Source organism: Telopea speciosissima, chromosome 9 (genome assembly GCF_018873765.1).
Source record: "Telopea speciosissima isolate NSW1024214 ecotype Mountain lineage chromosome 9, Tspe_v1, whole genome shotgun sequence".
NCBI lineage: Eukaryota > Viridiplantae > Streptophyta > Magnoliopsida > Proteales > Proteaceae > Telopea > Telopea speciosissima.
In genome coordinates, this window is record NC_057924.1 from 36,778,757 (window position 1) to 36,806,585 (window position 27,829).

Consider the following 27,829-nt stretch of genomic DNA (forward strand, 5'->3'; position numbering starts at 1 on the left):
GAAATAGGCGATGTGGGACTAAAACCCACATAGCTGACTTAAACTTAATAACATAAGAATAAAATTACCCCAAAAGGACCAGAATACCGTGGCGGTATTATTCTGGATTACATATTTTAACAGTTTCATTACAACCTTTGTCAAAACCAAAAAATTCTGCGAAATTTCAGTCATTTCAACCGAAATTTCAAACATTGGATTAAAGAAGCAACTAGCATTAATTAAAAATAATAGCACAAGCAATTAAAATTCCACCAGAAAATAATTCTTACCTCTGGAGTCCGCACCTCTAGCGCATACGTGGGTGATACTGTTGTCACGATATTAGAAAACACAATGGCACCCTGAAAATGGATTACATGTAAAAGAGTGCTGCAAAAAAAAATTGCCACTGCCCTCGGCTTTAATGAATCGTTGAATTCCATTACCTTGACAGGATTGACTCTGCCATGGGCTGAGTTATCCTGCATCCTATCTGGTCTGTTTAGCTGGTGAACATCAAGGCCGCAGGATGCCAACTCTGAAGCAGAGGCTATTCCTTGATACTCAAAATTGTGGCATGTAAAGCATATCCTAGCTGAATCAAGACCTTTGTGAACATATATGTCCCAATAAAGTGGTGCCTGAAAAAACCAAGATCTGATCATCATTTGGAACATCAAGGAAAAGAAAAAGTCACAAACACGGCATTTGTGATTGAGATCTGAATATCTCTTGTCCATACAACAAAAGCTGTCTGCCAATCATGGCAGTGAATTATGTCGGGCTTCTTGCCAGCTTGAAGAAGCAACTCAAGTGCTGCACGGCTGAAGAAAGAAAAACGTTTGAAATCATCATGCTCCCCATAAACCTGTCCCCTCCAGAAAAACTTAGCCGGATGATGAGGTTCAATGAAATAGACAGGCAAACCTGCAAATATAAGAATTCTAATCAGCTTAGATCTGCTACTTTTTTCTTTTTCCTTTTCTCTGAGAATATGCATATCAGAAAAGAATTTTTTTCTTAACCTTCAATTGTTCCAACCCAAATTCTATTCTTAAATAACTGGCCATCAAAATATGACTCCACTGCTACATCTAAGGCCTGCGCAACTCATTATGCAAAGAAAAAGAAGTGCTCATAAATTCATACCTCTTCACACATACAATTCTAAGTATCTTGATAAATATCTATGCCTCATTAAACAATTATCATACCCTTAAGTCACCAATACGATCATATTGCATGCAATCATACTTTGGAAGAACAATTTCCACAAGATGTCCTTTCTTCTGCAGCACCTTACTGAGACCAGCCACAACATCCCCCAGACCACCAACCTTTAAAGCATTCAATTAATTGTTAGGATTCAAATGTAACATAGAAACATAGCATACTTAGAAAAGGAGGAGATAAATATGTAGTCCTACAAACTAGCACGCTATACTTTTGTTAATAAAGAAAAAAGGATGCATAGAGCTCAGGTTATTCCATAAGAAGAAAAGAGAAGATGTTTCAATGCAAATACTTCAATATAACAAGCTCTGAATATATATATATATATCGATAAAAGATATCAATATGGAGCATATCCCAACCACAAGGCAGTGTGATGCATCTGGATCTGCCATAAACCACACAACCTCTCCAGTCAACTGCAGTGTACTGGCATAATTCATGAAAACACTACATTATGGCCAAGGAATGCAAGTGGCCCACTCCATGAATGGTTTCAGTACAAAATGTACATATAAAAAAGCTTTGCTTCGATCGAAATTTCGGTTTCAATTCAGTTTCAAGTGGTTTCGCCTGATAGAGGGAGAAAACTACAAAAAATCACGATTTTGTATTTTTTACCAAATCACCTATATTTCTTGGTGGAACAAAGTGTTGAGGACTACTAAAACGAATCTACAGTGATTATTTGCCGCATTTGAGCAAGATTTATGTAAGGTTCAAACTTAAAGGTATACCCTTTTTCCCCAAAGGTTTCGAGATTTCCCAGATGTCGATGTGGTACTGACTTAGAATTGAAGGAACGGTTTCGTAGGGGTGTTTTAATCTTGGTTGTACACTTATACTTAACTACTTATAACACTTGTACACTTGTACTTGTAACACTTTGACATTGTGTAATATTAAATGGTTTTTCTCTATTTCCAATTGATGGAATATTTGGGAAATTGAACTTATGTCAATGAGACACAAGCCCTCTTTATTTATAATGAATGATAAGAAGTACAAGTTCCAATTATACCGCTAGGGCAACATAAGCTAAACCCCACTGGACAATTATACCCTTGTACCCATATTAAACACTCCCCCTCAAGTTGGTGCATAGATATCAATCATGCCCAGCTTGCTAATAACAGAAACGAAGCTCTTAATAGATAAACCCTTAGTGAACACATCAGCAAACTGATCACCAGATGAGACAACGGAATATAAATAAGACCCTATTCTAGCTTCCCCTTGATAAAGCAGCGATCAATCTCCACATGTTTGGTTTTATCATGTTGGACCAGTTTATGGGCAATACTGATTATTGATTTGCTGTCGAAGTATAGATGCATGGGCACCTCAACTGGGACTCCAAGGTCCTGAAGTAATCCCCTAAGCCAAAGCAACTCACAAATGTCATGGGCCATGGCTCAAAATTCTAAATTTGAAAACACCCCCACTCCCCCTATCCCCCTCCCCAATTTTATCGGATTACCAACAAAACCCGAACAAAAGCATAGAATTTATCCCACCCCCCGCCCTTCCACACCAAATAAGTAAAAAAATAAAAATAAATTTATTAGATGAAAATTTGAAAACCCTTTTGAAGAGTGTTTTTGAAAATCCCAGAATTCCTCACACCGAAATTCGGGAAAAAAACCAAACACCAACACACACCCCCACCCCACCACAGAAACCACAAAACAACCAAAAAAAAAAAAAGAAAAAACAAACCACCACCCCCCCCCCCCCCCCACACCAAAACACAAAACAAAAAAAAAACATAAAAAAAAAAACACAAAAACAAAAAAAAGAACAAAAAAAACCCAAACCCAGTGAGATGAATATGGATCATGCATGTATTGACTAACCATGGTAACAGCAAAGGCAATATCCGAGCGAGTATGAGATAAATAGATTAGTCTCCCAACTAGCCTCAAATAGCTACTCTTGTCAATCGGTTCTCCATCCTTACTGCGAAGATGAGAATTAGGCCCTACAAGGGTGTTAACAGGCTTACACCCCAGCATTCCTGCATCGGTCAAGAGATCAATAGTGTATTTCCATTGTGAGAGAGAAATACCTTTAGCTAAATAGGCTACCTCTGTAACGCCCCCAAACCGGCCTAGGGGTAAGGGTCGTCACACAAATCCACAAGATCGAAATGGTTTTAGATAGATGAACCAAAATTGAACCAGTAGTCATAATCTCCAAATAAATCCTCAATAATACCATCATATAACACAGCGGAAGACTTAAACAGTTAAATTCAGCATTCGATTAATATGAATTCGAATATTTAAAACTAAAGTGTTGGTAGCACCACAACTAAAAGTAAGAATAAATCTCTATTACATCCATCCATCTAAATATTAAAATAAACCATGTATCAAGGTCAAATCCAAATCTAAAATCATTACAACCATTCCAAATAAAAGAAGGATAAATGATTCCATAAATTTTCTAATCATCCCCAATCTGAGTATCATTTCCTCCAATAACTCCAGCCAAGACTCATCACATGAGCATGGCTCCGACTCTCGTCCTCTCGTGTGGTTAAATAAAAGGGTAAGCTTGGGGAAAGCTTAATGAGTAAGGGGAAACAGAACATAAATATCGATAAACAAATGCATATCCCGAAATGTAATAGAATCTCAAAACATATGTTATATAAATCTGAAAATATCAAAAATTTCAGTAAAACATGCCATGAGTTCAAAAGTTCATAAATCTAGTTCCAATTAATAGCCTCAGTAGGTTCATAAAATGGCACTGCTAAAAATCAACATATCACCAATATAATCAATAGGATGGGACTCGTGCTCTTGCTCACGTAACCGTAACGGGCTCCATGGAGGGGAAACCATGTTCCTTAAACGCCACGCTCTTGCCTCACCCCGGTCCACATACCAAACATAATGGAATTATGAACTTCGAGCTCTTGGCTCACAGAACCGGACCATGTCCTTAAACGTCACGCTCTTGCCTCACTCCTGTGCTCAACAATCCACCCCAACACATAATCCCCCTGTTGGAAGGGTTGCAGTCCAACAATATTACATTCAAATCATATCTTATAAAATGACAAGTCTCATCATGCTTTTAATAAAGTAAAAATCATGCATTCTTTCCATAGAAATCAAATTATATTTCAAAACATGCATAATACTTCAAAATAGACTTCAAGACAATTATGCACAAATAGCCATGTTGTTTCAAATCATGAAATTTCATAAAACGACAAATCAAAGAAAAGAGATTTGTATATGAAAATAATACATAGGTTCTGCGGGGTCTCATTCACCTTGCAAGTTTTAACTCAATTCTCACTGCATTTCAAATCACAAAAATAACGATCCAATATCCCCTACATAGATTATAAATAGCAAAATCAATAGGTTTATGTACCCTTACAAAGCTGTACCCAACCTGTAAACACGGGCAGCCCTCAAATTGCAATATTTCCCCCACTTGTACATATCTAGAGACTCTCAAAATTTACAGGAGACCAATTTACCCTAATACCAAGATCTCCACCAAAAATCATCTCCAAATTCTCTTATTTTATATTTAAATCATTTGTTTCAATCATAGTGCACAGATTCAGCCAGAATCTACGCAACATATTTAAGAGATACATAAATACCATATCCCAAACTTAATTTAATCTGAATTTTTTTGTATTAAACTAGAATAAATAATAATGATTCACACCAAATTTCAAGTCTAAATTCCAAGTATTAGTTGGGCTTTCATTATTCCCAAGTTCAGGTTCAAATTCTGCCAAGATAGCAGACTAGTCCCAAGTTCTCATCCAGATGGGATATCAAAAGAAATTGGATGGGTATCAAATTTGAAACAATATTCCATCTGTATGTCATCCATAGTCCCACCAAAATTGGGTCCCAAAATCTTCACTCATTAAGAAATACAATTCTTTTCCTAACAAAAGATAGAATCTGTCCAAAACAATATACTGTAACAATACAACCTTAAGACTCCATCTCCTATATTCAAATGACCATGATATAGAGTATGAAAATAAGATAATATATACCTTCTAAATAAATGACAAGAAAAATGACAAGCCCAATGAATCCTCTTCTCTCTTGCTCTTACGTGAAACTCTTTTCTCCCTCTCTCTTTTTTGTTTTTCCTCCTCCTTCTTCTTTATTTCTTCATCTTTATTTCTTCTTCTTCAATCCTTCTTTATTTCCTCTTCTTTACTTCTTCTTCTTTATTTGTTAGAATAGGTTTCAACCCCCTTTTAATTAAATTTTAAGTTTTAATCTCTTAATTTATTTTACAGTTTATTAATTCATTAAACTTTAAGTTTCTTCATTCTCTCCCTTCCCTTAATTTATCTCAACTTCTCAAGTACACTTGACAAAGAGAATCTTTCTTCTCCTTTCAATATCGATTATAGTCCCCAAGTCAAAAGTCAATATTGTGTCCACCAAGCTATCCAAGGCAAAACAAATAAAATTCCTTTCAATTGCTTCCCTCAAGAATTGATCCTTAAACCTGTTTAAATCCATATGGGGTCCTAACCACTAGGCTAACCTCTCTTAGATGTTAATAAACTTATAAATAAATATATTTGGATACTAGTAACACATAACCATGCACAAAGAAGGAAAAATAAATAAATAAATAAGCATACCCTGCACTAATACTAATAAAATACTAGCAAGGTTTTACCTCTAGTGTGCATGCTAACAACCAAAATTCCACTTTTCATTGGTCCATTGGTACCAATTCTGCACACAAATGAAAAGTCCAAATTACCCTTGTATTTTGGGCATGGGTATTACAACCTCGAAGCCCAAAAAATACCTCAATTATCCAAGGTCTTTGATCTCGAACTCTTGTCCCAGGATTTTTTTCAAGGAAGAAATTTCCTCCATGCTACTCCTAGTGATGATAGTGTCATCAACATAAAGAATCAAAATAGTAATATGAGCTGATATCCTCTTGATGAACAGAGTGTGATCAGCATTGCTTTGCTTGTAACCAATGGATACCATTGCCTTATGAAACCGATCAGACCAAGCCCTGAGAGATTGTTTTTAACCATAGAAAGCACAGTTGAGTGTACAAACCTTCCCATGAGTCTTCTGGTAAACAAAACCTGGTGGGATCTCCATGTATACTTCTTCCTCAAGCTCTCCATGCAAAAATCCGTTCCTGTCATCTAGTTGTAGGAGGTCCCATCCTTGATTTACTGCACATGATGGGATTACTATAACTATATTCTTCTTGACCACCAGTGCAAAAGCTTCCTGATAGTCAATCCTATAAGTCTGTGTGAACCCTCTAGCAACAAACCTTGCTTTGTATCTATCCACAATTCCATTAGCTTTGTGCTTTACCATGAACACCCATTTACATCATACAGCCCTCTTTCCTGGAGGAAGCGGCACCAATTCCCATGTGTCATTCTTCCCAAGAGCCCCCATCTCTTCATTCGTTGCCTCTTTCCATTGTGAATTAGCCAGTGCTTCCTGCCAAGTGTTAGGGATGAACAACAGACAACAGCGAAGAAACAAAAGCATGGAAGGAAGGAAAAAGAGAATCTTATGATGCTACATTAGAGATGGGATGTTGGATACAGGTTCTTTTTTGTTTTCGAGCAGCAATTATTAAGTCTAAAGTTGAATCACTAAAAGGAAGAGACTTACCAGACAAATTTGGAACACATGTAGGACTTGAATCTGGTAAGGCCGATTAGCTAGGATAGATGGTAGTGGTCTTGGAAGCTTGCCCTTTGTTGTTCTTTCTCCGAGAGCGTACAAAAACCTTCAACGGAGAAATAAGTGGTACCTGCTCCCCCTGAACTGTGGGCTGAGGTGGAGGTTGTTCCTCTTGCACCATGGGCTGCTGCTCCTTCCCAATTACACCATCTTCAATTTCTACATCCTATTCCATCATGGGCAGCTCCATAGGAGCAATCATGAAAGGCACCTCTTTACTTGAATTACTAATCTCCCCCTAACATGGTACAAGAACTCGCGAGATCTCGTTAATAACTTCAAATTAACGAGACAAGATGAAGGTCGAAATGCATTTTTACGCTAACTGGGTCGAAATCTTGGTCGAGTCGAGATTTCGGTTTGACCGTGATTTTGACCCAAACCACATTATTTAAGTATCAGATCTCGACCAAGAGGCGAGATCTCGCCTTTAACTCGACCTAGAGTTGCTTCTGCTTGATCATCATGAGGGGATGCATGAGCAGTACAGTATGAGCTGGGGACGGAAGCAAGGTTTGTGTGTTACACAAGTGAGACTCAGTTTACGCATGCCACACAGGATCAGGACCATAGTATTCCCATTACAGACCAGAGACGCCCGCGTTGCAAACAGTCATAGGCTCAGGATTATGACATGAGTATGAAGACCATGCTTGAAAGTTTTGGAAGCATGAGTATAATACTACTAGTGAGCGTCAGTCGTGCATGCATCTCAGTCCCAGCATGACTGCGATTATAGCCAAGAGAGCACCAGTTCCAAATTTAGTGGCTATGGTCAGTTTGGGAAGTCAGCACATGAGTTCGACAATCAAAGCACTGGGTTAGGTTTTATGGATATATTCCCAATCCTAACCCAGCCACACCCATACATACAGATGGTATTTCTACAACCTCAGTATGACAGTAGCAATGGATCTCACGCCTCATGGCCCTCTTCACAACCGCCTCTTCTATACCCTCGGATAGGAAACTTGGAATATGTTGATGACAACACTTATATGAGTTGTGTAAAAACCTATGTGCAACACTACAAAAGCACTATGACATAGGAAGACTGTGGAACGATATGGGACTGAATACGTGATTCGGAAATATGGCATGGGATGATAGATGTAATACGTTAAACAGATTGATGTTGTACACTTTTAAATTTGTAATGTTTATTTCATATTGTTGAATGTTCATGGATTACCCGTTGACCCGTGACCCATACCCGGATACATTAAAGTGTCCAGGTTCATTATGCACATGTTGCACATGTGATTTGACTAGGATTTTATTTCCTTTATTGTAATGATCTCTGATTATAAATAAAGGGGCTGTTTGCACATTGTTCATAAGCCATTATTCATGAAATTCATCATGGTATTAGAGCGGGAATCCTGGAATTGAGTTTTTTTCTATTTTCTCCTCTCCTCTTTCTCACGATTGTGCTCTAGCCACCGCCAGCCACCACCACCGCCTGTCACCACTTTCCACCTTCCGCCTCTTCTTTTCTGCCACACCACCACCTTCAGCCCTTCCGTCACCCCCTCCCCTCCTTTTTTTCAGCCTCCCTAAGCCCTTCCGCCCCATCATCTTTTTTCACGGAAGGGTTTCTCAGCCCTTTTCTATTACCGCCTTCCATGTCACCCTTGGTAGTGAGTTGACTCCCACCAAGGGTGTTTCTGATCCATATGCTTTAAGCATCTGTCCGGATTTTTTTACCCTTCCCGGTGATTTATTGTTCGAGTTTCTTCAACCAGCCATCATGCCAAGAGATTCTAACATTACCACTACCTCATCTGGACACGAAGGCACGACTCAGCGTGATTTCCTTTCATTCCAAACCAGCTCCATTAAATTAAATGGTAGAAATTACTTATTGTGGTCTCGCTCCTGCCTATTCGCTATCGGTTCCCGTGGTCTTTCTGGCTATATTACTGGATCGGTAGCCAAACCAACTGATGTTGGTGCTGCCCAGGACAAATGGGTGACGTCTAACTTTCTTGTCATGTCCTATTTGGTGAACTCAATGGAACAAGAAATCGTCGGGCGTTATCTTCTTCTTGATATGGTTACGAAGATTTGGAAAACAGCCAAGGATACTTACTCTAAGATTGGCAATGCTACTACTAGGCATGAACTAGACTTTTATCGGAATAAGAAATCGTCGGACGTTATCTTCTTCCAAGTTGTATACCATGTGGCAACAACTAGACTTTTATGGGACCGTTATTGCTACCTTGAATGCGGATACTACTGCTTTTCAAAAATGGGAAGAGGACTTGCGTGTTTTTTATTTTCTTGTTGGTCTCAACATTGAGTTTGATCAGATCCGGGCCTCCGTCCTAAATCGAGATCCTCTTCCCTTTCTTGAACAAGTGTATTCTCTGGTTGCTGCTGAAGACGATCGTCGGACAGCAATGATTCAGCTTTTACCCAAGAATGATCTGCTCTCCTTTCTGGTTCTCAGTCTGGTGCCCGAGGGAATTCTACCCGTGTAACTGGGACTGATCGTATGAGCAATAATCGCCCTTCGGTCAAGTGTGACTACTATGGCAGGGAACGTCATACCAAGGACCATTGCTGGAAGCTCCATGGGCGTCCTACCGATACCCGGGGACTTGGTTCAAACCGTTCTGCCCAGGCAAACCAATCTGTTTCTGATGATCACTTTTCTGATCAGACCGGGCCTCTTTCCCAGGACGAGATGCAGCACCTTCATACTTTGATGAGCCGACTGGACACTGGACACTAATGCTTCCTCTACTTCTTCTACGGCTGCCTCTGCTGTTTCCATGCCCGACAATTCTAGTTCAGGTATTTCTTTTAGTGGTACTTGTTCCTCCGTCGTTTTCATTTCTTGGGTAATTGACTCTGGAGCAACAGATCACATGACAGGTTCTTCTAATTTTTTAACTTATTCCCCTTTATCTGGTAATTCCAAAGTTCGTGTTGTTGATGGATCCCTTTCTCCTATTTCTGGAAAAGGGACTGTACAGTGCTTGCCTTCAATGCATATTTCCTCTATTTTACATGTCTCGAAATTTTCTACTAATCTGTTGTCCATTAGTAGTCTCACTCGGGACTTGAACTACAAAGTAACCTTTTTCCTTTCTCACTGCTTATTTCAGGACGTGGACTTGGGACGTACGATTGGTAGGTAAGGTGGTTGGTGGTCTCTATGTGCTTGACGGATCCTCTTCTGCAAATTCTGCTTTGACTGTTAGAGTTGTTAGTAACTATGTAACAGGGGTAGTTTGGGAACTAGGCTGTGAACTAGTTGCCTTGTTTTGTATTTTTATCTTGTTTGTCCTTTTTACCTTGTACCTCCCTAGGGAGGTGGATGTAATAACTCTTTAGTTCTATTCAAGTAATATAGTGTGGAGAAGTCTCTCCAACACACAAGAGGTTCAACCGTAACACTCTCTCTGGTCTCCTTCTTCCTCTCATCTCTTCTCCTCTCTCTCACCTTGTTCCTCTCTTCTAACTAATCCTAAAATCTAACTTGATATCAGAGCCACCACAGGGTTTGAGAGTCGTATTACCCTTTTTTGCTTCTCATTTTTTTTCCTCTCTTTGGAATCCGAAAACTCAAGAGATTCCAGGGAGAAGGACCATATGTAAAAAGGTTTTGTTGGGATGGTATGAGAAAGGTTCTACACAACCTGTTTCAATGTTGGATGAAGTTATTTGAGCTGCCTTGAAGTTTTGTTTGGTTTTTGAAGACAACCAAAGACCTGCTAGGGCTTCCGCCAGTCCTCTTTTGCAAGCCTTGTTTCACCTGCATTTCAGCATGTATTTGGACCATGGAGCAGCTTACTGAGATCGTTTTTAAGTCCTCTTCATGCCTCCTGGGTCCTCCTTTGATCGTTGCTGAGTTCCTTTGAACATAGCTCAGTTTCGTGAGCTTCTGTTCTGCCCAGATTTTTCCACCATCTCAGGGTTGCAGCTCTTATATTTCCTTCTCTTGGCATGGGTTTGGAGCTTGGAATGGCATGTTAGAATCGTACAAGTGTGCTTTTCAAGCCCCATGTGTATCTCCTAGCTGAAGGGCTCTCTTGCTGGAGCTTTGCTCTTTTTCCGGGTCTCTTTGTTCCTGCCCAGGTATCGACTGTGACTGCTATTGTCTTTTTTTCTTGCATTTGAAGCATCGTGGACTCCTCTCTTGGCTTAAAAGTATGTATGCATACCTTGTTAAAGGTCTTACAACTTGTATGAGTGGATGTTTTTGTTTAAAAATGATTGGGTGAAGTTCTGTTCAGTTTTTCCTCTGCTTTTTCTGCTGCTGGAATTTATCTCTTGAGATTGGAATCTTCATTTGGGTTGAGTGTGTACTCCCCACTTTGTTTGGACTTCCTTGTGTATGGTTAAGTGCCTCTTTTATCCCCACAAGATGCCTGATTCTGATGTCTCTGGGCTTGGCACGGCTGAATCACAACCTACTCCAGCTGCTCCACAGTTTGTCTTTGAGAACTCACACCCACAGATCTCCATTGTAAAATTAGACAACACCAATTATTTGGATTGGTCCCACTCAGTGAAGCTTTCCCTTCGGAGCAAAGGGAAACTTGGGTATATTACTGGCACCATTACTGCTCCAGCTCTTGGTTCCCCTACTTATGAGAAATGGGAGACCGAAAATTCCACAGTCATGACATGGCTTATCTTCTCCATGAAGCCCGAGATTGGGCGAAGATTTATGAGAAAGGAAACTGCCAAGGCTATTTGGGACAGTGTCGCCCTGACATTTGACAGGGTGGGTGACTCCGCCAAAGTTTATCACCTTCATCAAAAAATTAGTGCAATGAAGCAGGGCGACAAGACTATTTCTGAGTACTACAATGCCTATATTAGCCTGTTGGAGGAGTATGATCATTACAGGGATCTCCAATTGACCAACCCAGTGGATGAGGCCAAGGTGTATCGTGCTCTTGAAAAGGAGCGTGTCTTCACTCTTCTTGGTGGGCTGCATCCAGAGTATGAACCCATTAGGCTCCAGATTTTGGGCAGGTCTCCTCTTCCATCTCTTGATGAGGTTTGCAACTATTTGCAGAGTGAGGAGACTCGGCGTGCAGCTATGGCACCTGCTCCAACATCATCCCTTGAGAGATCAGCTCTCAATTCCTCCTCATTCCGGGACACACGTAGTGGTGGTAGAGGCCAGGGGCTTACTTATGGGGAGGACAGAGCAGTGGAGACAGGTGGTACTAGTGGTGGTGGCAGAGATAGATTTAAATGCGACCATTGTGGGAGATCTGGGCACACTAAGGATAGATGTTGGACTCTTCATGGCCGTCCTCCTGGTACACGCGGTGGGACTCGTAGTGGTCTTCGCGGGGGAGCTCGAGGTGCCCACTCTGTTGTGACAGAAACAGATGCTACACAGGATGACTCTACTTTGGCTGATGCAATGTTCCGTAGGGTCATGTCACAGTTGAGGATACCTTCTACACCCACAGCAGCTAGCTCTTCTTCATCCTCTGCTCTGCAGGTCTCTACCTCAGCCTCTACTGCAGCCCAGTCTTGGGTCATTGACTCTGGTGCCACCGACCACATGACTGGTACGTCCCATTATTATGATTCCTATACCATTTGCTCCGGTAAGGATAAGATTCGGGTAGACGATGGCTCCCTTTCCTCCATTTCTGGTAAGGGCAGTATCCCTGTTACCTCATCTATTTCTCTTACATCTGTTCTTCATGTACCTAATCTTACCCTTAATCTTCTCTCTGTGAGTCATTTGACAAAATCTTTAAACTGCTGTGTCACCTTTTTTCCTTTTTATTGTCTTTTCCACGATTTGGTGACGAAGAGGATTATTGGTAGTGGACGTGAGGAGCAAGGACTTTACTTTTTTGAGCCTTTTTTGCCCACAGCTCGGTCCTATGTATGTGGACGTGATGATAGTAGTTCTGTGGAGTCTATTATGTTGTGGCATCGCCGTCTAGGCCATCCGTCTTTTGTTGTAATGAGGAAACAATTGCCTCACTTATTTTCTTCTGTCGCTTCTTCTCATGTTTTTCAATATGAACCATGTATGTTTGCCAAATATTGTCATTCCTCTTATCCATATCATGGTAATAGAACCACTGCTCCTTTTCATATTGTGCACACTGATGTTTGGGGACCTTCTCCCACTACCTCTTTATTTGGCTATCGATACTTTGTGCCCTTTGTTGATGATTTTTCTCGTGCCACTTGGACTGTTCTTATGAAGCATAAAAATGATGTTTGTGATGCATTTAAAGCTTTCTATCAGATGATTGACTCAGTTTGACACTCGGATCAAAGTTGTTCGATCCGACAAAGGGGGGGGAAACATGTTTGGTGGTCTGCAAACCTTCTTTACTGCTAATGGCATTCACCATCAGCTAGCGTGTGTTGATACCCCCCCAACAAAATGGGGTTGCTGAGAGGAAGAATTGCCATTTATCGGAGGTCACCAGTAGTCTCTTGTTTGGCATGCATGTCCCCAAGACTTTTTGGTCCGCTGCTCTTCTCACTGCCTCTTTCCTCATCAATCGCATGCCTACCAAACTTCTTGATTTCAAATCTCCCTTGGACATCTTATCCCCCAAGGCTTCTGCTTTCTCTCTTCCTCCTAAAATCTTTGGGTGTGTTTGTTATGTGCATGTAAACAAATCTGCCCGTACTAAACTTGATCCCAAGGCTCTCAAGTGTCTCTTCCTTTGATACTCTTCTACTTCCAAGGGTTACAAATGTTATCATCCTTCTTCTCGTCGGTGTTTTATTTTAAAGGATGTCACCTTCCTTGAATCTGTCCCTTTCTTTGCCCCCTCTCAGCATCCTCTTCAGGGGGAGAATTGTGGAAGTGAACAGGCTGCTGATTTCCTTTATCCTCTACCCATATCTCCCTTTACACTTGACATTGGAAAGCACAGGGCTGTGGATGTGAATGTGAATACAGATTTAGTGGTTGATAGTGGTACTGATAAGGAGAAGGATTACCATATTACCTACAAGAGAGGTGAAGGCGTGCATAATGAGAGAAAGAAGACCTACCAAGAGTCCTCTTTGGATCCAGATCCACACCCTGAGACTCATCCTTCTCAGTCAGGTGACATCCCTTCTTCTCTATGTGATTTAGATCTTCCTATTGCTGTTAAAAAAGGGAAAAGAACTTGTACTAATCCTATAACTCAGTTTGTTTCCTATGATGCTCTTTCTCCTACAAGTGTTGCCTTTACCACTGCTCTCTCTACAGCCTCTATTCCCAGGAATGTCAGTGATGCTATGCTTGACCCAAAGTGGAGACAAGCTATGTCTGAGGAGATAATGGTTCTTGAGAAAAATGATACTTGGCAGTTGGTGGATCTACCTAAGGGACGTGTCCCAGTTGGATGCAGATGGGTCTATACAATCAAGTACAAATCTGATGGTACTGTGGAGAGATACAAGGCAAGGTTGGTTGCCAAGGGGTACAGTCAAGTCTATGGGATTAACTATCAAGAGACGTTTGCCCCTGTAGCTAAGCATAACTCTATAAGAGTTCTTTTATCACTGGCTGCCAATAAAGATTGGCCATTATATCAGTTTGATGTGAAGAATGCCTTTCTCCATGGTGACTTGGAAGAGGAAGTGTACATGCAGCCCCCACCAGGCTTCAAAATGCCTTCAGCTGAAGGGAAAGTGTGTCTCCTCAAGAAGGCACTATATGGTCTCAAACAGTCACCTAAGGCATGGTTTGAACGCTTCCGACAGGCCATCCTAAAGAATGGATATTCTCAAAGCCAAGCTGATCACACACTCTTTACCAAGCGGGGTGATGGTACCATCACTGCTCTCATTGTCTATGTGGATGATATTGAGGTCACAGGAGATGATATAGCTGAAATTGGTATACTGAAAAGCTACTTGGCATAATAGTGTGAGATCAAAGATCTGGGTCCCTTGAAGTACTTCCTAGGAATTGAAGTATCAAGGACTAAGAAAGGAATCAACATATGTCAGCGAAAGTTTGTTCTTGATTTGTTGACAGAGACAGGGATGTTGGGTTGCAAACCAGCAAATTCTCCTATTGAGCAAAATCACAAACTAGGGGAAGATTGTGGTCCTTCTCTGGTTGATGCTGGAAAGTACCAAAGACTTGTTGGGAAGCTTATCTATCTTGCTATGACACGCCCAGATATTTCATATGCAGTAGGAGTGGTGAGCCAATTTATGGATGCTCCCAAAAGTGGCCACTTGGATGCCGTATATCGCATTCTTAGGTATTTGAAATCTTCTCCAGGGAAACGACTGTTGTATGCCAGACACAATCATTTAAGAGTGGAAGGATTCACTGATGCAGATTGGGCTGGCTCTATTACAGACACGAGATCTACCTCTAGCTATTGTACCTTTGTGGGAGGTAATTTGGTTACATGGAGGAGCAAAAAACAGCACGTTGTAGCCAGATCCAGTGCAGAGGCAGAATTTAGAGCTATGGCGCATGGAGTGTGTGAACCCATATGGTTGAAAAGATTTGTTCAGGAACTGGGATTTGACACTGGAGGCCCTATGAGACTCTATTGTGACAACAAGGCTGCCATCAGTATTGCCCATAACCCTGTTCAGCATGGCAGGACTAAGCATATTGAGGTTGATAAGCACTTCATCAAGGAGAAGATAGACTCTAGCTACATTTGTACTCCTTTTATGAAGACTGGTGATCAGTTGGCAGACATCCTCACCAAGGCCCTTGCCTCTCCTCAGTTTAATTCTCTTCTAAGCAAGCTGGGAATGCATGATATATATTCTCCAACTTGAGGGGGAGTTTTAGAGTTGTTAGTAACTATGTAACAGAGATAGTTTGGGAACTAGGCTGTGAACTAGTTGCCTTGTTTTGTATTTTTATCTTGTTTGTCCTTTTTACCTTGTACCTCCCTAGGGAGGTGGATGTAATAACTCTTTAGTTCTATTCAAGTAATATAGAGTGTGGAGAAGTCTCCCCAACACACAAGAGGTTCAACCGTAACACTCTCTCTTGGTCTTCTTCTTCCTCTCATCTCTTCTCCTCTCTCTCACCTTGTTCTTCTCTTATAACTAAACCTAAAATCTAACTTTGACTTCACACGGCTGTCCTTTTGGCACTCCAGATTCTACCCTTGATGAACTTAATAAATGGCATCAACGCCACAGCCATCCCTCTCTTGGGGTTTTAACTACTTTATTCCCTCTTTGGTTAAAAGATGTAATCTGAACAATATTAGTTGTGATGCTTACATATTTGCTAACCAACTAGAGCTACTTTTCCCATTTCTAACAAAAGAAGTTTAGTTCCTTTTGGTTTGATTCATTCAGATGTGGGGCCCTGCTCGAAGTGTGTCAACATCTGGATTTCGTTGGTTTGTCACTTTCATTGACTGCTTTAGTCGGACCACATGGGTTTATTTGATGAATCAGAAGAGTGATATATTTACTTGCTTCCAATTTATTCCATAAAATGGTGGAAAATCAATTTGCTACCCGAGTGAAGATTGTGCGCACTGACAATGGGAAGGAGTACATGGACGGTCATCTTCATACCTACTTTAACACTCATGGGATTATACATCAGACCTCGTGTGTTGAGTGTTGACACACCGGCCCAAAATGGTGTTGCTGAGCGCAAAAACCGCCATCTCTTGGAGGTTACTCGCTCCCTCATGTTTACCATGAATGTCCCTCCACGTTTTTGGGGAGATGTTGTGCTTGCTGCCTCTTATCTCATTAATCGCCTACCTACTCGGGTCTTGGATGCTCGCTGCCATGTTGAAGTCTTTCTGGGTAATTCATCCTTTGTTGTACCTCCAAAGGTGTTTAGGTGTGTTGTTTTTGCACGCAATCATCACCACATTGGTAAACTTGATCCTCGAGGTCTACAATGTGTTTTCTTAAGGTATTCTATCACTCAGAAGGGCTATAAGTGCTGCCATCCCCCCACACAGCGGATGCTTCTTACAATGGATGTAGTTTTTCGTGAATCTGAGGCCTATTTTTCACCCACTACACCTCTCCAGGGGGAGCCTAAGAATGAAGAGGTGTCTTCTCTCATTGAGCCATTAAGAGGTGTCTGTCTAGACGAAAATATACCCTTGATCTACTCAGTGAAACGGGTATGCTAGGATGTAAGCCTGCAGACACACCACTGGAGCTTAACACTCATCTGAAGAGCAAGGAAGGACATCCAGTAGATAAAGGCAACTACCAGAGATTAGTTGGTCGCTTGATATACCTATCTCATACCTGACCTAACAACATTTGCCGTGAGCTTGGTCAGTCAATATATGCATGACCCTCACTCTTCTCATTTGGAGGCTGCCTATAAAATCTTGAGGTACTTGAAGTCTTCACCTGGAAAAGGAATTTTGTATTCTCCTCACAGCCATACTCGAGTAGAAGCATATACGGATGCTGATTGGGCTGGTTGCCCTGATGACAGGAGGTCTACATTAGGGTATTGTACCTTTGTTGGGGGAAACTTAGTCACATGGAGGAGCACGAAGCAATCTGTTGTTGCTCGATCAAGTGCTGAAGCTGAATTCAGGGGCATGGCACATGTAGTTTGTAAGTTACTATGGTTAAAAGGTCTTCTACAAGACCTATAACTTCCCACAACTCTTCCCATGCGTCTCTACTCTGTGAGCAAATCTGCCATTAGTATAGCACACAACCCAATCCAGCATGACTGTACCAAGCATGTGGAGGTTGATAGGCACTTCATCAAGGAAAAGCTTGAGTAAGGAGTTGTATGTGTTCCATTTGTTCAGTCCAGTGATCAACTAGCAGATGTCCTTACTAAAAGTCTTTGTTATAAGTCTTTTTCTTCAGTAATTACTAAGTTGGGCATGGATGATATATATGCACCAACTTGAGGGGGAGTATTGAATGTTCACAAATTACCCATTGACCTGTGACCTGGACCCGGATACATTAAAGTGTCCAGGTTCGTTATGCACATGTGATTTGACTAGGATTTTATTTCCTTTATTGTAATGATCTCTGATTATAAATAAAGGGGTTGTGGGCACATTGTTCATAAGCCATTATTCATGAAATTCATCATATATTAATTGTATGATTTGATTATATGCAATTACTAAATTATGTGTAGAATAGGGCCTATTAGTACGTCGTCGCCGACCAACCTAGGGTCCGAAGTGAAACTCCTATTTGGACTTTGGTTTTGCAAAATCTGAGTGTTCCATTGTGTTTAAATGGCCTAAAATAGACTGAGTACCAAGTTTCAGCCGCAAAATAGGTCTAAACCCCACTGAAACCAGTCATCAAATTGAAGAAGAAAAATTACCCGGTGTTTGGCTAGGGTGAAACCTGTACCGAAACCGAGTTCTTGAACTTTGCCCCTTAAAGAAATGTAGGAAAGGAGTAGTAAGCGACCGTTTCTTGAAAGACCACATCCATGGAAACAAACATCTTACGCGAAGGAGGGTGATAACATTTGTAACCCTTTTGTGTTGCAGAGTAACCTTATTCTGAACCGACGTGATGCAGATACATCACCAAATGAGGCTTATTTTGATGGGAATTAAGTCTAGGGTTAGGTTATATACATATTAGGCCTTTGGTCCCATGGGTTTTCTATGTACAAAGCCACTTTTATGGGCCTAAAATATGGGTAATTAGGTTACATACGGGATTAGTTGGTTTATTTCCATACATAGTTTTATTTTATTGTTTTTGTTCATAAAATTGAACCGGTTGAACCACTGGTCCAATTTAAGTGATTATAGTAGTTTTCTTTTAAGTGTTTAGTGGGGCTGGATTAGGACTTTGTTTTGAGTCTATTTCAGTTTCCTAGTCTGTTTAAGTTATCTAATAGGTGAATGATTGGGTTAGGCCTTTCTTTTTTAGTGTAGGAGTCTATTTTTGAGTCTTTTATATAAGGTTGTAAGGAGGGCAAGTATTGAACACAAATTTTGATATTAATGAAAATCTTTTGCTGCTCATCGGTGTTTGATCCGATTGACACCTTACTATGGGAAGCCTAGGTGGTTCGTTGGTGGGATTGGTGTTTGATCCAATCGATACCTTGCGGTGTGAAGCCCGGGTGGTCCTTTTGAAGCTCTCCTTCAAGTTCAAGATCAAGATTCAAGATTTATTCAAGATCCTCTAACCAACTGAGCTGCTCTTGCAACGACAGTAAGTTTGATCCACCCCATCGATACCCATTCTTCTCCTAATCCTCCAAACCACGCCAAAACCCTAATTTTCCCACCCATCTCTTGAAACCATCCCATCTCCCAAAATTCTTAACAAACTATTCAGCTAACAACACCTTTACATAATTGGATCAAGTATTCTCCTATCCAATTGAAATACTCGAACTAAACTGTTTTCCCATTACCTCATTCAAGTTCAAGATCAAGATTCAAGATTTATTCAAGATCCTCTAACCAACTGAGCTGCTCTTGCAACGACAGTAAGTTTGATCCACCCCATCGATACCCATTCTTCTCCTAATCCTCCAAACCACGCCAAAACCCTAATTTTCCCACCCATCTCTTGAAACCATCCCATCTCCCAAAATTCTTAACAAACTATTCAGCTAACAACACCTTTACATAATTGGATCAAGTATTCTCCTATCCAATTGAAATACTCGAACTAAACTGTTTTCCCATTACCTCATTCAAACCACAACATTCCACCTAATTCTGGACATCATCCCATTACCCAAATTCTTCACAGACCAATCCAACCATCAGAAACACACCATACTTGAATCGAATTTCATTCCCTACACTAGGAATAATCGATCCAAACCCTAGCCCCAAATTCCCATCCTAAACACTAGATCCCCCTCTTTTCCAAAATCTGAAACCCTAAACCTTTGCTGCCCATTCAAATTTACACACTTCCATCCATCAAAACATTTTAGGACCTTCACTGATAGACTCCCCTACCTTGACTTGACATAACCCTAACATCGAACCCTAACCCTAATTTCATCAAAAATCTATTTTTGACCTAGCCGATTCACCAATTCATAATAGATCCTCCTACCAATCTAGGACTACATTACGGCATGTCCACACAGCTGGTGTGGTGTATAATCCCATGATCATAGGGACAAGACTGGAGAGCACCAACCATATATTCTTTTCCGTTATCCGCACGAAGAATCTTAATCTTGGCATCAAATTGGGTTTATACCATCTTATAGAAAAACCTAAAATGATTGAAAACATCACTCTTCTGGTGAAGCAAGTAAATCCAAGTCATGCGACTAAAACAGTCAATGAAATTAACAAACCATCGAAAACCAAAAACAGAAATAGACCGGGAAGGGTCCCACACATCAGAGTAAACCACACCAAAAGGAATTAAGCTTCTCTTATCAGAAATAGGACAATAAGTTTAGTCTGCTTTGCCAAAGTGCAAGCATCACAAATAAAACCATTTGGATTATACTATTTAAATAAATATGGAAAAAACTTAGTTAATGTCCCTAAAGGGGGATGACCCAACCGGCGATGCCACTTGTGGAGTTCAGATAACGCAAGGGTAGATGACCCAAAGAGAGAAGCAACAGTCTACAATGCTGATGAAGAGCCCTCAAGCAAGTATAGACCACCATCCATCCTACCACTGCCAATCGTACTACCCGTTTTCAAGTCCTGAAAAATATAGTGGAATGGGAAAAAGGTTACTTTATAGTTTAAATCCCTTGTGAGACAACTAATAGACAAAAGATTAGTAGAAAAGTTAGGGACATGCAATACAAAGGAAAGAGATAAAGTGGAGGAACATTTAATGAACCCTTTTCCTGAAACAGAGGGGAGGGATCCATCAGCCACACGAATCCTATTGTTACCCGACAACGGAGAATACTGAAAAAAAATGGGAAGATGAGCTAGTCATATGATCAGTGACCCCTCAATCGATTATCCAGGGAATGGAAACGACCGAGGCACAGTGGCCACCGAAAGGAATACCTGAGGGAGGATGAGATGAATCAAGTGATTGAAGGAGAATAGTAGCAAAAGCAGCACTGGCACTAAAGAAGAGATCTCGGGCCTGGACATCAAATGACGTACATGGTGAAGCTCGTCAGAAGAAAGAGGTGCATCAATGGAGGTCTCATTAACAATAGTGTAATGGGCAGCAGCAGCACTATTCAAACGACCCTAGCTACGACCATGAAGCTTCCAGCATCGACCCTTAGTATGACGCTCCTTCCCATAATAATCACACTTGACAGGAGCCGTCTCAGAAGAGAACTATCAGTCCCACGGACAGGAGTTCCCTGGGGAGAGATCGCACGGGAAGAAGTACTAAGTCTGGTGTAAACTGCAGATCTCTCCATCGGCATAGAGTGAACCATAGCAGTACGGCGACTTTCCTCAGAAGAAACGAGAGAGCATAGGCCTGCTCAAGATTAGGGAATGGATCTCAATTGAGAACATGTGCCTAGATTTGATCAAACTCCATATTCAGACCAGCCAAAAAATCATACACCCAGAGTTTATCTTCCCACTTGCAAAAGGAAACAATGTCAGTATCATATGTCGCAATAAATCTACCATAGAAGTCCAAAGTTTGTCATAGACCACGCATAGTAGAATAATATTTGGAGAGAGAGAGAGAGAGAGAGAGAGATCCTTCTGTTGCATATTGTGAATTTTTCTTTAGAGTTCATAGCATTGTGCATCCTTGCCAACTTGGGAATATGTTTCCTAGGCAACCTTCCAGATGGTTGCAGCAGATTCATGAAGGAGATATCCCTGGGCAATTGTAGGATCAATGGAGGTTAGAAGATAAGACATCACTAAGCATTCATCGATCTCCCATTTAATTTGAGCAGGACCAGCAGTAGTAGGCTTCACAGAGGCCCCTGTAAGATAGCCAGAAAGACCACGACTCAAAGGCAAGAGAGCAGGATCTCGACAACATCAAGTAGTTGCTCCCATCAAGTTTGACGAAGTTCGACAGGACGAAGGAAAGTCATGTTCACGTTGTTGGACTATTCCTTAATGTCCAATAGATGTAGTTGACTCATCCGACATGGCTGCCTAATCTCAAGAAAATATGGGAACATTTACCACATTAAATCTTCAAAAAAAAGAGTTAAGAAGATTTAGTTCATGGGGAAGGAATATAGAACTAAAACTCGCGAGATCTTGCAAGATCTCGACGAGTTTCTCGGTTTTTGAAGACCTCAAGACAAGATATCAGGCGATACGAAAAATTACCCCAACTCGAGCGAGATCCGAGTCGAGATCTCGACCCAAACTCCTTTATATGAGTGTCAGATCTCGACCGAGAGGCAAGATCTCAGTGGTTTTGGTCATCTCGGTCGGAAATCTTGGTATACAATCACCTATTTATGCAAACCTGGGTATACAAAGACTTATTTATGCATAATATCATTTAAGTAAATCTTTTGTATTTTTTTTTTTTTTTTTATGAATGTAAATGTTTTGTATTTGTATTTCATTTACTTAAGATGTTTTTGTATTTCATTTACTTAAGATATTATTCATAAATAAGCAAATACCCCCTATTTGAATCCAATAAAAATAGTTAAAAAAATAAAATTCCAAAAGGAGAAAAAAAAAAATCAACCCTCCAATTCAAGAACAAAAATTGGATTTTCGACAGTAAGTGCAATTTTCAACTTTCTAATGTTGGGGTTTTTGTCAAATCTAAAAATTCCATAAATCTTAATATGGTAAAACATTGCTAAAAACCAAAAGTACAGTAAAATATTCATTTGTTTTGATGTCCAAAAATATATTTTCATTCAGGATGATTTTGATAGCATTCACACACACCAAATTAAGTTTGATTGGTACATAACTTCTTCAGTATAAATCAGATTTAAGCAATCTTGTCAAAATCGCTATGAATGAAAATATTTTTTTACATATCAAAACAAATGAATATTTTACCTCTTTTTTTGTTTTTAGTAATGTCTTACCATATTAAGATTTATAAAATTTTTAGATTTGATAAAAAACTTCAGCATTAGAAAGTTAAATTTCACCTACCTCCGAAATCCAGTTTTTGTTCTTGAACTAGGGGTGTTGACTTTTTATCCTTTTGGAATTTGATTCTTTAACTATTTCATTGAATTCATTTATTTAAAATGATATTTGTCATAAATAAGGGCCAAGGGGTTCAATACAAATAAGGCAACAACCGCCTAGACTCCCAAAAATCTGCCTGGAAGAAACCCTGTATCCGTCAGTTTCTCACACTTAACTGATCAAGTTGAATGTAAATTGACAACTTCAAATGTGCTTACATAATGAATTCTCCATGCCTCTTGATGACTGGTATCTAAACAGACCTTGCCATTTATTAAACAAGTGCTCTGTCTCAGAAGTCCTTACATAACATTATGAAGTTTGAAGGTCCCATCAAATGACAAAGTTCTTAGATAATATTGACAGCTCATAAATAGAATACAAAGAAAAGGTTAAATTTAAAGAGGAAAATATAAAAAGTAACATAAATTAGTCATATGTATATCTAGAATATTTAGATAAATTGAAAACTTACTTTTGCAACTGGTGCCATTTCTGCTGCAATATGGATGATATGCAACCCAGAACTATAATGACCGACAACAAGAACAAGTCAAACACTAAAAATTCACTGCTAAGAAGCAAAAATGGAAATTAGATATAATGAAAAGTACTGTGTTGGTGACGACGTCAGCCTAAGAAACATAGACACTGCTTCATGTTCATTTCTGTCCCTGCATGCCAAGTATGTGTCACGAATACGTCCATCTCTCTTCCATGCCATTTCTCTTAAAATTTTTGCATCATTGGATGATATTTTCTTCTCAAGCAGCCAACCATCTATACTGAGCAATAGCCGACTCCAAAATTCCCATGGCATATCATCCACAGGTCCATCTCGTGTCTTTTTGCTTTCTTCTTTCAGACTATTCAACGTATCTTGAAATTCCTTCACAGATTGTTGGTATAACTCAATATTAGAATAAATCTCCTGGTCAGACCTTTGAAGGCGCTCTTCCAAGAGTCTAATTTTCTGTTGCATAAGCTCATTATATTGTTGCATCTTTTCTGACGATAATCGATATGCATGTGCATCTTCTAGGGATTCTTCCAAACTGTCAACCTTCTTTCGTAGCTCATGATTTTCCTGTAATGCTAATATAGCTTGATCTGCTTGTTTAGTTGCCTTATCAAGAAATCCCTGCAAATTTCCTATCTTCTCCCGCAGGTCAATACATTCAAATTGCAAATAAGAAAGCTTTGAAACATCTGCCTGAGCAACCACAAGTTTAGACTCCAAATCCTTCAATGCAGCCTCCAAAGAAGAGCAATCTTTCTCTAGCAACAATACACGCTCATCAGCTTGCATGACATCATTCAGTTCTGCCTTAAGTTCTCGTATATCCTCCTTCAACAACATATTCTCGTTCCTTAATGAACTAAACTCCTCACTGAGAGATTGAACCCCGCCAAGAGAATATAAGCTGTTATTATGTAAGAGAAGACCTTCCTTCAAAATTTGGTCTCGGTCCTCATATGCATCATGGCCACTTTCCCCAGCAGTTGTTCTTCCTGCAAGCTCATTCTTCAACTTCTCCAACTGATGTTCAAGGACTTCCACATGTATTTTTTCTTGAGCAGCAACTTTAATCTTTGCATCAGTTTCTGCCAGCCTCATCTCCAAGATGTTGATCTCTCCTTGCAAAGCCTCCTTCTCACTAAGAATATTTTCAAGATCTTTAAGTGCACGAATCCGAGCTTCATTCAGAAGCAAGATATCTAGTGAACATTCAACAAGGGTTAGGGGGTTGGGGGTGTAAGTATGTTACTATGAAATAATATTAGAAAATCCAACGAGCTATTGTAGAAGATCAATTAAATAGCCATTAGAATAAACAGTGAAATTGCCTACTTTTTTCAGCATTCCTTATCATTCCTATCAAATCCTCAAGTCTAACAATTGATAGCTGCTCTCCACCATCACCATTCTCTGTCTGTAAGAAAAACAAAATAATTCCTATTACAGTTAACTATTTGTAAGTAAAAGAGAGAAGGACGAGACAGATTCAAGGCACAATCAAATGGAGTTCAGAAACTCAGGTCTATACAACAACTAACAATTACGTAGTATAGGGTGCTCCTTAAGAAACTAATTAAGAAGTACAGGACAAGGATTAACATGAAGTAGTTCATAATTTTTAATAAATCTTTCACTATATGAAGTATGAACATACAAATCTTAAAATCTGAATTTAGCTACCTAAGAACATAGTAAGTTCTATGGTGGGGTAAGGTTAAATCGTATGAGTAATGCATACAGTATCCAGATGAAGGAAAGAACCAAGAGGGGGTACAGGACACTGGAAGGGATCCACGTCTACTCTTTTTTGATGGAGCAGTAAGTAAATGTTAAGTATGAGAAGAAGTCCAGATCATGCACATGTGATAACATGCAGTGCTTTAGCATACTAACGGTTCTGAATATAGAATGGAAAAATGAAAACCTGATGTACACTAACATACAGTTCAACCTACCTTTCTCCTTACTAGTCCATCTATTTGTTAGACAGTTACCCTCCATCAAAGCATGAGTCAAGGTGTGTTTTTAGATTTAGATATCTTCTTTCCATCACATGTCTTAAACATGTACTTTTTTTCTTGCAAAAGATGTATTGTGGTCCAGTAACAGCCAATCAGACTGCATCAAGGTAATATGTTGTTTGTCTGAAAGGTTTCTTTTTGAAGAATCAAATTTACACCTTCAACTGGTTCTTATTTGTCTTCAGTTAATCTCCCTCCTTGACCAGACTTTCTAAAAACTCACATATGACCATGAAACAAAAATTAAATCATCAATAAAGTTATCAAAACAGCAAAACATAGATCTGGACTGAACCAAAAATAGGCATTTGGCCAAAGAATACCGGAGGTTTTTCATCCACAAGAGTTGAACTGTAAGAAAATGTCTCAGTATTTTCAGCAGGAAGACAAGTATCAACATTAGCACTGGATGATGTGGTTGCCTCGGGGGAATTTGTGATGGCATCTGTAGTAGTATTTTGAACTTCACTGCATTCATCATCACTTGTCTGAAGTTTTGCATCCATTGGAGGTGGTTTAGGAGAGAATTTCTTGGCCTGCTGCCTCTTATGTTGGGAACTGAACAAATTGCAATATATTGTCAATTCAGTGAACTAACAATTTGAGAGAGTTACATGCAGTAATTACATTACGGAAGAAGTTCAAAAAGAAATTCAAGCAAGATAATGAATGATGGTTTCTATTTTACTTTATGAGGTGCTTTCTATGACCAAAAAGGAAGTAAGAAGTTTGAATTATAGAGCTTTCCACAAATCACATTTGAGCATAGATACAAAAATTGGAATTCTAACATGAGCCTCCTTAAAGTAAATGTACTTCCAACAATTGCAGTGGGTTTTCATCTCTTTATTCAAGAAACCAGGGTTCTACATCCAACGGAACCAAAACTCATCCATCGCTCTCTGGTTCAGTTGCTTCTATTTCATAAATGTACTTTTACAGAATACCTAATTTTAGAAAGAAAAAGTAGAGTGAAGAAGAGCTTTAGGGGTTTTAGTTCTCATTTCTGTAGTCCTGTAAGAGCCCCACGCAAAAACTATTTTCTTCCCATAATTTAAGTTGCTAGAAGTTTCAGACTTGCAAACTAGATTTAGCCCATTTCACAAAGCGTGGTCTAATAGGACCATAGTTCCATGTAAGTTAAGACAGTAACTACAAATTAAGAGCTGTGCAATAGCAAAACAAATAGCTCAGATATCACATTCTTCATTGAAAGATTCTCCACATATGAAAGAACATCAAAGAGGAAGTTTTTAGATCAGGAGAATTCATTAGAAAGGACATCCAAGACTTTTTCTTTTATGAGTTCCAAGGCTTTATCCTTTTCTTTTTTTTCCCCATTTCAAATTCTCAATAATTTATCAATGACCTATGAATCAACATAAACGAAATCAGCCAAAATTTAAAGGGATATTATATATTGCATTAGACAGGAAGAAAACTCTATTAAGAACCAATCATATTTCGAACATAAAATTTCTGAAACAATCACTAAATAGAATTGATCATTGATAAAAATAAAATAAAATAAAAATTACTGACAAAAAAAAATTCTGAGTTAAACCCACACTAGATAATTGGCAAAACAATAGAAAGAATTAGAAAATAGTAGGATATGATGCTAAAAAAGCATTTCGATTGAAATGAAAGCAGAGAGAACGGAAGGCTTCAAGAACACTACCACGAATGGGAGAAGAAGAAGCAAACATCACACAAAGATCCACGAATTCCAAGAAACAAGAAACAAAGTTAGTATACAAGAAGAGAAAAACAGCCCATTACAACAGTTCAAAATAGGATCCCAAAACCGAACAAACACATAATTTAAATACAATTGCAGAATACAAAAACCCATCATTTCGTTAGTAAAGGAAACAGAAAGAAAGTTAAGAATGAATCAAAACCAAAAAAGAGAAGTCCAGTCAGTGTCAAATTTTTTAAGTGAACTAAACTTAGATATTGAAAGAGGTAAGAAAGAAAGAACCTGAAGGTCCTCTGGCGCATCTTGCAGTAGATAGGTAGCAAGCGAGCAGGAGTTACAGGCAGCCGTGGATTCCAGTTACTGGAGAAGCGAAAGCCATTCCAGCCATGCCCCACATAAAGGGTCGACAGCTTCGTCGCCATTAAACCTCTGTGGAGAGTCAGAGACAAACTGATCTACAGAGAGAGAAACGGTTTCCACCACAACGGGCAGTGCATGCGTAAAGTAGTCCTTCTATCAGATATATGATTTCTACCAAAAAAAAAAAAAAAATTAGATATATGATAGGGGCAATTACTATCACTACCCCACATTTATCCTATATTTAATAAAATTAC

General features: G+C 39.6%; 1 protein-coding gene across 1 annotated transcript; it reads right to left on the bottom strand.

Annotated features, from left to right (window-relative positions):
• Positions 1 to 206: 206 nt before the first annotated feature.
• On the bottom strand, positions 207 to 27,695 carry LOC122640976 (probable starch synthase 4, chloroplastic/amyloplastic). Its single transcript, XM_043834281.1, has 10 exons — positions 27,495 to 27,695; positions 25,834 to 26,068; positions 24,822 to 24,903; positions 23,584 to 24,688; positions 23,445 to 23,496; positions 1,197 to 1,319; positions 1,008 to 1,083; positions 725 to 909; positions 429 to 623; positions 207 to 344 (listed from the first exon to the last, which is right to left on the bottom strand). The coding sequence occupies exons 1-10, from the start codon at positions 27,632 to 27,634 to the stop codon at positions 222 to 224; spliced, it is 2,316 nt and encodes a 771-aa protein (XP_043690216.1). The 5' UTR covers positions 27,635 to 27,695; the 3' UTR covers positions 207 to 221.
• Between the last annotated feature and the right edge of the window lie 134 nt (positions 27,696 to 27,829).